Below are 11756 nucleotides of genomic sequence, written 5' to 3' on the forward strand. Positions count from 1 at the left end.
CGTTGCTTCATTTCGCTCATTTCGCTGATTTTAAAAATTAAAACTCATTTTTCTCAAAAACGTATTTTTTTAATTTTCAAAAAAATTATATGAATAGCCATTTCAATTTCCAGCAAGTCGTCCATCATCGGAAGATGGTCGTCCATCATCGGATGAACTTTCGTCGAAGACATCAACTTTCTATTCTTTATAGTTTCCGGAATATAATGTATTTTTAAATAATGTTTTATTCGTAACATTTTCGTGGGTAAAATTTCCCGTTTGACATGTTCTTGACATGTTTATAAATAGAAAAAAATTCAGAACATGTAAATCGCGATAATTTATACATCAAAATGTTACGAGTTAATAAGCAAACAAGTTCAAAGCAAACATGAAAAAGTGGTTGTCAGAAAAACGTTTTCCCTGTATAGGTTATTTATATATATTTTTTCAGAATTTTAAAAACACATGTTTTTGTGAAAAATGAATTTTAATATTCAAAATGTTTTTTTTTTCAATGATTTTTTTCAAAAAAATTGTTTGATATTTATCAATGAAAACACAAATAATTTCCTATATTTCATTCTTTGACCAAAATTTTGTAGATCTTATAGTTTTTAAATGAAGATTTTTCGAAAAAAAATAGTTGAAAGAAATTCAAAATTAAAATATCTATCAAACCTACTTTACATACTCTCTTCGTTGCCAGATTATGAATCGGGAGGCTATTGTTAAGAATTCAAGAGTCATGCAAGATTGTCATCTTACCTTTAAACAGCATGTGTCATATGTCGCCAGCAAAGCATCTTCTGTGCATGGATTCATATTTCGCTTTGCGAAAGATTTCAGAGACATTAAATGTTTGAAAACCCTGTATTGTTCTCTAGTGCGCTCCATAATAGAATACTGCTCAGTAGTTTGGGAGCCATTTTACGACAATGCAGTCAATCGCATTGAGTCCATTCAGAGGAGATTTGTACGCTTTGCGCTTCGAGGACAACCCTGGAAGGATCCTGTTAACCTTCCAAGTCACGAGAGTAGGTGTACTTTGTTGTCAAAAAAATGAAATGTATAAAATTATTTAAGTTTTCGACAAAAACTATCAAACAAAATACATCCAGAAAAAATATTTTGAAAATTAAATTTTACTTTTCTCGAAAACATGTTTTTTTTTAATTCTGAAAAAAATAGATATAAATAGCCCTTTTAATTTCCAACAAGTCACCCATACAACGTCCAACGTATTTAAATCAAGATAAACGAGGAAGATACGGTTGAACATCCAGCGGTTATCAACCGAAGGAGTAGCAGCAGAACACTCACAGAAATTTGCGGATCGATGAGCAGTTTAGTGGAGACATGAATGAATAGTGGAGGCATATCCACGGTACAATCAGGAGCACAGCGCGAGCAGTGTTGGGCACAACAGTGGCAACCACGCCCAATGAATGGTTAGACGTGGAGTGTCAGCGAGCGACAAATGAAAAGAACCGAGCCATAGCTCACACGCTAGCTACAACTGTGACACGTCAGAGCAGAGAAAGATATCGTGATGCTAGAGCTGCTGAAAAGAGACTCCATCGCCGGAAGAAACTTCAGCATTGGGAATGAATTCTTGCGGGAACGGAGGATTGCTTCTGCAGGCACGACGCGAGGAGCTTTTATAAAACGATAACCGGTAACAGAAACGACAGGAAAGGGAACCTGACTACCGATAAATCGGAGGTGGCCAGGTGTTGGCAGCAGCATTTCGATGGGTTGTTGAATGGTGAAGATGGAGTCGTCGAAAGGAATAGGATTGCGATTGGGGATGATGGACAAGGTTCCAACCAAAGTTGAAGTGAGGAAAGCAGTGAAGAAGCTGAAGAACGGCAAAGCAGCTAGGAAGGACGATCTACTAAAAGTCAGGGGCGAACAGCTACTTTGTTGTATGCATCGGGTTATCGAGCGGATATGGACCGATGAAGAACTACCTACGGACTAGTTGTAAGGACTCATTTGCCCGATTTATAAAAAGAGTCACCGCCTCGACTGTAGCAACTATCGAGGGATAACTCTCCTCAACTCAGCGTATCAAATTATCTCCCGCATCCTGTTTCATAGACTGAGGCCGTTGCAGGAATCCTTTGTTGGCGAGTACCGAAGTGGTTTTTGAGAGGGACGATCCACAATGGATCAAATGTTCACGCTGCGTCAGATCCTCGATAAATTTCGGGAGTACAATCTGCGGACTCACCATCTGTTTGTAGACTTTAGGGCTGCGTACGATTCAGTTAAACGGAACTAGCTATGGCAGATAATGCTGGAACATGGTTTCCCAACAAAGCTAATCAAGCTGATTCGTGCCACCCTCGATGGGTCAGCATCAAGCGTCAGGATAGCGCGTGAAACATCCGACTCGTTCGTGACGTTGAACTGGCTGAAGCTGGGTGACGGGCTTTCGAATTTACTATTCAACATCGCGTTGGAAGGTGCTGTACGAAGGGCTGGTGTGCAAAGAAGTAGCACCATCATCCCGAAGTCTCACATGCACCTGGGATTTGCGAACGACATCGATATTATTGATGTTAACCGTAGTGCAGTGGAAGAGGCCTGTGGACCTCTGAAGAGGGAAGCTGCGAGGATTGGGGTCATCATAAACTCTGCCAATACATGGTGGCTGGTAGAGAACGTGGTAGCCCGTCTGGTGTTGGTGCTGCGCTTGTGATAGATGGGGATACTTTTGAAGTAGTCGACGAATTAATTTACGTGGGTACATTAGTGACATGTGACAACGAGATGAGCCGTGAGATTAAGAGATGGATAGCGGCTGCAAACAGGGTGTTCTACGGATTGCGTAACCAGCTGAGGTCCCGTAGTTTGGAAATCCAAACAAAATTTGCGATCTATAGGACATTGATTCTCCCAGTGGCACTCTATGGCCATGAAGCATGGACACTGAAAGAGGCTGACAGGCGAGCTCTTGGTGTCTTTGAGTATAGAATTTTACAGTCCATCATCGGCGGCAAATTTGAAAACGGTGTACGGCGTAGGCGCATGAATCATAAGGTATACCAGGCATACAAATCGGCGGATATAGCCAAGCGTATAAAACACGGCAGGCTACAGTGGGCTGGGCATGTAGCTAAAATGTCGGACGAGCGGTCAGCGAAAGCTATATTTAGCAAGCATCTCGATAGAGGTTGTCGACTCCGTGGCAGGCCCCGCACTCGCTGGATGTGTGCTGTTGACGAGGATGCCAACGCACCTTTACATGGAAAAAGTTTTTGTGACAACAACTTTTTCATGTTTTCTTGGAAAAATTACTATTAATGTTCAACTCGTAACATTTTTATGTAAAAACTAGCTGACCCGGCAAACTTCGTCCCGCCCAAAATTTATTTTTCGTTATCACATTCACTTTTTTTACTATGAGCAAGTTCATGGGTCCAATCGCAGAACTGTTCATTGATTAATTTTCTAATCTACCCTTTAAAATTACCTTTTACTATAAAATTTCTAGTACTTCTACCAAAACTCGTCATTATAATATCAGATTATTTTCAGACACAATTCTCGTTCAAGATTTTTGAACCACTTGCAAATAACATGTTTATCCGTTACATGGAATAAATGTTTGATACAAAAAATATGATAGGATAAAGACAGCCCTGAATCGAACAGTTACTTTCTCGAGTTTTGCTCTTATCAACACATCCGGTGATCCATTTTTATTTATGTTGCTTTCGCAACGAAAGGAAACCAACTTCCGGAAATTCAACTCGTTTATTCGGAACCGCTCGAGGTTGAACGGTTAAAAATCTCCTACAAGTTATAAACACATTATTTAATTTAGCTCTATATTATATATCACTCTTCGCTATCTTACGTTTTGTGGGTTTCGTTAACTCGTCACCCGGATCTTCAATAAATCTCCTATTCTGTGCGTGTGTGCAGTGTATTCTGCATGTAGATAATTGTACAATCTATATATACATTTTTTGATTCACTCAAATTCATTTGAAAAATACCTGCTTTTAGCTTCTGCGAAATTTCGATTCGCTGATATTTTCACTTGGAATACTACAAAGACTTTCCGTATATTTAAACTTTCAATTCCTTCATCGTACCAATTTAACTTTGATGGCTATCTGCTATCTGTCTATCAAGTGTCACGTTGTATTGTGAAGTTGGCTATGAAGCGTACAGTCGTGCATCATAGGCAACTTCACAACACAACGCGAAGCGCTGCTGTCTCAATGATGTTGATAGGTAGGTGCGGCGGTCAGCGAATGTTGTACGCAACAGTCCCCCCCAGTGGTTGAACCCTGGTTCGACCCACTTCCATTCGCACCTACATCTAATACAGCCAGCTTGGTCGCGGGTCTCTCGTAGACTCCGGTGTTAGTCTGGACGACCGCCGATCGAACTTGTCCATCTGCAGAGGCTTTTACAGACACCACCCGCCCTTTGGGCCAACAGTTCCTCGGGAAATTCGGGTCAGCTATCACGACGACGTCTCCTATTCTGATCGGTTTAACTGGATAGAACCACTTTGTTCGACGCGTGATTGTAGGAAGGTATTCCGCAACCCATCTCTTCCAGTAGAAGTTGGCAAGAGCCTCTGATGCCTTCCACGAGCGGTGTAATGCCAATGGGCACTCGGTATACTGAACCAACGGTTTCGACCCATCCGACGACCCCAACAGAAAGTGGTTGGGAGTGAGCGCCGGCAATGAACAGTCATCCACGGGAACGTGTGTCAGAGGTCGACTGTTGACAATATTTTCGACTTGAATCAAGTAGTTTCTAAGTACCTCTTCCGTCGGTACACGCTGCGGTTTGACGTTTGCCAGAATTTTCTTCACCGACTGGATTAGCCGCTCCCAACAACCACCCATGTGAGGAGATGCAGGAGGGTTGAAGCGCCATGTAGTCCTTGACGTGTTAAATTCTGCCATTAATTGGTTCTGGTCCAACGCTGCTACTGTCTCTTTCAACTCTTTGTCCGCAACTACAAAGTTTGTCCCTCGATCGCTAGTTATCTCCAACGGAGTTCCTCGTCGAGCAAAACAGTTTCTGAGTGCCAGGATACACGAACTAGTGTTCAGAGAAGCGGCCAACTCGAGGTGTATCGCCCGAACGGTAAGGCACGTTATGATGACACCCCAAGGAATGGTCCGAAGAAGTCGACGCCAACATAAGAAAACGGGCGTACAAATGCAGCCAACCTAGCCTTCGGAAGAGGAGCCATCGCCGGTGGTGCAGGAGTGGCGCTCTGCAGCTTACAAAACTGGCACGCCCGTCTAACCCGATGGTAAACAGCTCGAACTCGTGGAATGTGGAATCTTTTGCGCACTTCGTTCACGCATGTTTCGTGACATTGATGGTGATATCGTAAGTGAACATCACGCACGACTAGCAACGTGACAGGATGATCCCGAGGGAGCACGATAGGATACCTGTTGTTCTCCTCCAAGAAGTCACATTCACCCAACCGGCTGCGAATCCGCATCACACCCTGTTCGTCGACGAACGGATTTACTTTGTATAGACTACTCTTCTTATCGAGGCGACGATCTGCTACTGCAAGGATTACGAGTTCGTTTGCAAAGCCATCCTCCTGCGCTCGCTTTAGGTGGAGCACCTCCGCTTCGAACAGTTCCTCTCGTGTCAGTGGTCCGATTTTCGACTGTTGGCCACCTTTTTTCAACCGAATGTTATCGACGAAACGTTGAACAAAGGCTGTAACACGTCGCAGACGGTTCCAGGAAGAGAAATTCTGCGGTAGTAGAATGGTGCGCACCCTTCCTACGGTATGGTGTAACATGCTCGAACGAATTTCCTCGACGGTTTCTATACCATTCAGCGACGATTTCGGCCACTCGCCTTCTAGTTCCCATAAGAACGGAGGTCCATTGAACCAACGACTGGTTGACGAAAGATCCGGTTTATTCTTCCATTTCGTGCCATCGTCGGCCACGTTCACCTTTGTACCCAGACATCTCCACTCTGAAATATCTGTCGCTTCCAAGATTTCCCCCACGCGAAATGCTACGAAGTGTGAATACCGCCGGTGATCTGATTGAAGCCAGCAAATAACGTCTCGAGCGTCTGTCCAAAAATACCGACGTTCGATCTTTATAGAATGGCCCGCCATGATAATGTTAGCCAAGCGTGCTCCGATAACCGCCGCTTGGAGCTCCAAGCGGGGAATGGAGACGAACTTGAGAGGTGCCACTCGGGTCTTGCTTCCGACGAGCGCACAGTGAATGTTTCCGTTCGTTCTGAAACGGAAGTAGGAGACTGCTGCGTACCCAATCTCACTAGCATCGACGAACGTGTGAAGCTCAATCCTCGCTTCGTGAATATTTGACTCTGCCCGATAGTAACAACGGGGAATTTCCACGGACTCGAATTCCGGCAAGATGCGCAACCATGTACGCCATTTTACAAGCAGCTTTTCTTCGATTTCATCGTCCCATCCTGTTTTTGCTCTCCAGGCCTCTTGTAGGAGAACCTTTAGGTACATTAGATAGTGCGCTATTAAACCCAAAGGATCGTAGATGGCCATCAGCGTACGGAGCATGTCCCGTTTGGTTGGGTTTTTGGTTCCGTTCAGAAGCTCCCTGTTGTGATCTGCGCAAAGCTTATATCGGAAAACATCCGTCGTAGTGCTCCACCACATGCCGAGAACCTTCTCCAATGCTAGATCGGAGCTCATTTCCATCGATTTTTCTTGCTTTGAGGTCTCGCCTAAGCCTTTCAACACGGCCTGTGAATTTGAGACCCAGTTCCTCATGTGAAATCCGCCCTGCTGATGGACGTATCGGACCTCGTTCGCCAATTTGATCGCTTGCTCCTCCGTGTCCACGCTTGTCAGCATGTCATCAACATAGTGCCGGTGGCGGATGGCGTCGACGGCGGCGGGATACTTGCTGGCAAACCGGGTTGCGTTTTCGTTTAACACGAACAGTGCCGTGCTGGGTGAGCACGTAGCTCCGAAGGTCACGACCTGCATAACAAAGTCGCATGGCTCCATTGTGTGTTCATTGGCACACCACACAATACGCTGACTATCTTCATCTTCAGAATTTATTCTCAGCTGATGAAACATCTCCGCCACGTCGCCTCCTAGACCTATCAAACGCTCTCGGAACTTATACAGCACGGGCGGCAGATCATTCAGCTGATCTGGGCCTTTCATCAGAACAGAATTCAGAGATACACCTCCTAAGGAGGCGGCCGCATCGAAGACAATGCGAACTTTCCCATGTTTGTTGGTATTAAATACCGGGAATATCGGCAGGTACCATGTTCGATCTCCGGTCCTTCGGCTCTCTTCAGATGTGAGCTTACGGATATAGCCCTTTCGCTCGTAGTCCGCCATTTTTGACCGCAATGTACCTGCTAATTCGGGCTCGCGTTCCATTCTTTTCGTCAAGCAACGATGGCGTCTCAACGCCATGGAGCGGTTGTTGGGTAATCGTACGTTGTCATATTTCCAGAGCAAGCCCACTTGATAGCGCCCGTTCTTCAAAGTTGTAACATCACGCAGTTTCTCCAAAGCTCGTTCGTCCTCCTTGGAATGAAGGTGGTTCTGTGGGGCGAATATTCCCAAACTGTCGAGAGCAAAGAATTGTTTGACCGTATCGTGCAACATTTCATCCGATTCATAAGAGTGGAAGCAGATATGATAGTTATATGGAGTAATTTTCGATACCTGGCCATCTTTGATCGAGCACATCCCATAAATCGTCCATCCAAGGCGTGTCTTTATTGCTACGGGTTCATTTGACTCCCCTTCACGACTCTCCAATGAATGTACAACACGTAAATTGTTAATGCCAATCAGTAACTTAGGTTGGATGTTTTTGTAGGATTCTATCGGCAACCCATCAAGATGAGAATACTTTTGGGAGAGCTCGTGAACGGACAGAGATTGTGACGGAAGCTTCAGTTCCTTAACGGTGTAGACATCCGTCAAATTGCATTTGGGACTTCCACCGCGTGTACCGGAAATGTCGAAGGAAACACGCATAGCATTATTCTCGTACCGACAAGTGTCAGCCGTCCAGCGTAAACATAATGGGTGCTTTTCGCCTTCCAAATTCAGCTCCTTTGCCAAACCTTCCTCCATCAGTGTGAGAGAGGATCCACTGTCTAAAAAGGCATATGTGCGCAACTCGACATTGTTGTTGTACAACGTAACAGGAACGTACTGGAATATAACAGCTTCGCATCCTTCACGATGAGTGTTACATGAATTAGTTTCCTGGGAACGACCAGCAACAGCGTCTTGTGGAACTTGAGTTCTCCCTTTAAAATGCGACGAGGTTGATGATATCGACTTATTCTTGGCATCGTTATGCATAAGCTGATGGTGCTTGTACTCGCAGCCATTCTTCCCACATGATTTTCCGGTTTTACATGGACCACGATGACTCCCCAGACAACTACGACATAATTTGTGTTCCCGGAGTGCATCCCAACGGGCAGAAAGATTCATCGAAAGGAAACGCTTACATGTTTCTACATCCCCACAACTACCATTGCAGATGATACATCGATTTCTTGTTACTTCATATTGTTTGGATTTAGGAACTGATTCGATATGCGCATTCAAGTATCCATCATCCTTCCTTCCACGGCGAATTTTGTTGTCGATGGGTGCCGAGAACGGTGGCATCGTTACCATACTTGCTGCTTCTGCCAACTTATACAACCAATCGCTAAAGTCGGATAACGTTACCAATTGTAGAGACTGACGATGGGTCGCCCAGTTTAAACGAATCATTGGGGGGAGACGTTCAACCAGATTGTGCAAAAGAGTTAAATTACAAAGATGCTCCTCTAACTCATAGGCTTTCACGGTAGCTACCATATTGCGAACGGCTAGCGCAAAATCGACAAGTGTAGCCAGCCGCTCCGCTTTGGGTGCTGGAATACCACTTATCTTCTGGAGTAACGAATGAACAATAATTTCAGGACGACCGAAAAGCATTCTCAAGGTGGAGAGAACCTGTTCCACATTAGTGGGATGTAACAGCTGACATTTAACCGCTTCTAAGGCTTTGCCTCTTAGACATTTCTGTAGACGGGCCATATTCTCCTCGGGCGAAAATCCACACAGGTTCGTTGTGTTCTCATACGTGGCGAAAAACAGCGGCCACTCTTCCGGCTCACCGCTGAATATTGGTAAGTCCCTAGCGACTGCATGACGTGCGGCGATTTGGCTTCTATTTAGCAGCGCCGTTCCTCCTATGGCGGAGGGAATGTCGTGAGAATCGAACGGGTAATATCCTTGAGCAGTATGACGCGGAGGGCCAGCATATGGTGCAAATGCGGATGCATTCGGGCGCATATAATTATTCGGTATAGAGGACGACGGAATATGCGGAGGCATATCGACACGAGGCGGCGGAAAGCACGTTGCATTCGGTCGGTGAAAAGCTGGTAGTGGATTAGATGTCGGAATATACGACCGTTGGTTTGTTCGAGGAGGATCAATCGCCGAGAAATTAGTACAATTATTGATTGATGGTGGAATATACGTTAGTTGTTCTCTTAAATGTGGAACGAAATTTGTCTTATTACGCTCTCGCCCCATAGAGCTTGAGCTTGAGCTTGGGTAGACTGTACACTTCGTAGTTGCTCTCCGTGATTGACCTGAACCAACCAAATTGCACAAAGAACACACAGAATGACGCTTGGGACTAGCAAATCATTCTCGTTGTGTAATTTTCGGTGATTCGAGCTTTAAATGGTCAATAACGACGCCGGCCACGTCCTTACAGTCACCAGAGGAAGGGAAGGAATGTTAGTATGATAATCGCCGCCCGAAAGCCAGAAGGGTCGCCTCTATAGCGTGGTTCCCTAGCGATTATCATGGAAGGGATAGTTGTTAGTGGGAGAGGTAAGAATCAGGATTCACTGTGGTAAGTGATGTGATTACGTGAACGCGAACTACCAACCACTCGACGAAACATAGAAATATCTTCAAAGGGTGACCTGAAAATGCATTTCATGGCGGTAAAGGATATTGAAGGGTGACCTGAAAAGGTCTCCTTTGTTCGACGAGACGAAAACTCGAAAATCATATACCGGAAGCTCGAACTCTGCAAACTGGAATATAAAAACATGAATTTAAATGTGTAATCAACGAATTTTCCCATGCTTGTTAAACAGAAACAAAACCTAATCCCAAATGAGGAACACATCTTGTATCATTCTTAACCACGCCAAATACTATCAACAACATAATATTAAAAATCCACAATTCCTAATAAAAATTCCAAATATAAAACTTTACATAGTAACGGAATTCCATTTGGATGCGTTGGGATAGCCGCTGCCCCCAAGCGGTGCGATGGAGGAGCGCTGGTCCTAAAACAGCTAAAAAAATAATAAAAAAAATATCTTGTCTGAAATTCAGAATCAATTTGAAATCCCGATTATCCGATACACGATGCAAAGAGAAGAGTGACGTAATCAATTTCTTTTTCACACCTTCCGGGCAAATCACGCCGTAGATAGGATAATTTGACTACTATGCGACAACATATATAATACACAACAAAACAAAACACCTTCACACCTGTCAGCAGAACAACACGTGTATGATAGAAATTACAAGAGATAGAAAATATAAGAGATGAAGAGATCTAGAGAAAGGGAGTACGATAGAAAAACTTAGCTTGCTGGATTGTACTCATCACTTCTCTGGGATAGATGTTGTTCTCTCTTTTTCTGTCATTCTCACCGATGCAGCGAAATACTCTCAGAGTCCTTTTCCTCACCACACACATGCAGCCCAAGGCAACAGAAGAAACAATAAGTGAGCGCATCTTACAGTTCAGTTCAACGAATAGTAAAACTATTCGTTGAACAAACGTTCATTTATTATATTGCACCATAAAACCAACTACAATCTAATTCACTGATGTAGAATATCTTTCGAACATTTCTCCCGAAACGTCTCAGATACAAGACTCCTCCATCACACCACTCGAAAACAAGTTCGACAATTTTGATGCTTATGTAGCAACATGTTTTAAACATACGAAAAGTTCGCCTGGCATTCCTGAATACCAGAGAGCATCAGGCACACACCGATGCAGGAGAACCGAAAACACACACCCCACTTCAAATCTTTAAAAATAATGCTGTAAACTGTATGTGAGAGAAAGTGAGAGAGAAAGAGAGAGAAAAGCGAGAGAAAGAAAGGAAAACTTATATGACACTGCCGTCCGCTTCTTCCAACCATGTCTACATTCCCTTCTCTAGTGATATTACCGCTGCGCTCTCGCTGTGCAAAATAACACGAGAAATATTCTCCATGCGCTGAAGAAACGAAAGCACCACACAATAATACAGCGCGCCGATCAATAGCCCAACATATATATGGCTTTCACAAACACAAGCAAGGTAAACTGATGGCTTCGTCCAATTCATTTCATTGCTAATTCACTCTTTTTGCACTATCCATCCACGAAAATCAAGCAAGCTTCTACTGATTTCAATTTCAGCATAATAGGAAGATCATTTTATCACTAATTTTGCAAATTATGACACTCCAAAGCCCAGACAACACAAAGAAAATGATGTTAACAAGGAGCGAAAATGTACACGTCCGCTCCTGTACGCTGCACAATCCGAACTCCTTTACGCTCTCGCCCCATAGTTGAAACAAACGGTAAAATATCGCGGCGGTGACCATTCATTGGTGACGAATGAGAAACAGGAGGATCTCTAACATTATTACTCGCTAAACCTATTCTATTGTCGGTTCCCTG

The 11756-nt window shown here is 44.1% G+C and overlaps 1 protein-coding gene across 1 annotated transcript; it reads right to left on the reverse strand.

The window, feature by feature from the left end:
- Positions 1-5116: 5116 nt before the first annotated feature.
- On the reverse strand, positions 5117-9367 carry LOC129761139 (uncharacterized). The gene has a single exon (XM_055758846.1). The coding sequence runs from the start codon at positions 9365-9367 to the stop codon at positions 5117-5119; it is 4251 nt and encodes a 1416-aa protein (XP_055614821.1).
- Between the last annotated feature and the right edge of the window lie 2389 nt (positions 9368-11756).

This window comes from Toxorhynchites rutilus, chromosome 1, assembly GCF_029784135.1.
Source record: "Toxorhynchites rutilus septentrionalis strain SRP chromosome 1, ASM2978413v1, whole genome shotgun sequence".
NCBI lineage: Eukaryota > Metazoa > Arthropoda > Insecta > Diptera > Culicidae > Toxorhynchites > Toxorhynchites rutilus.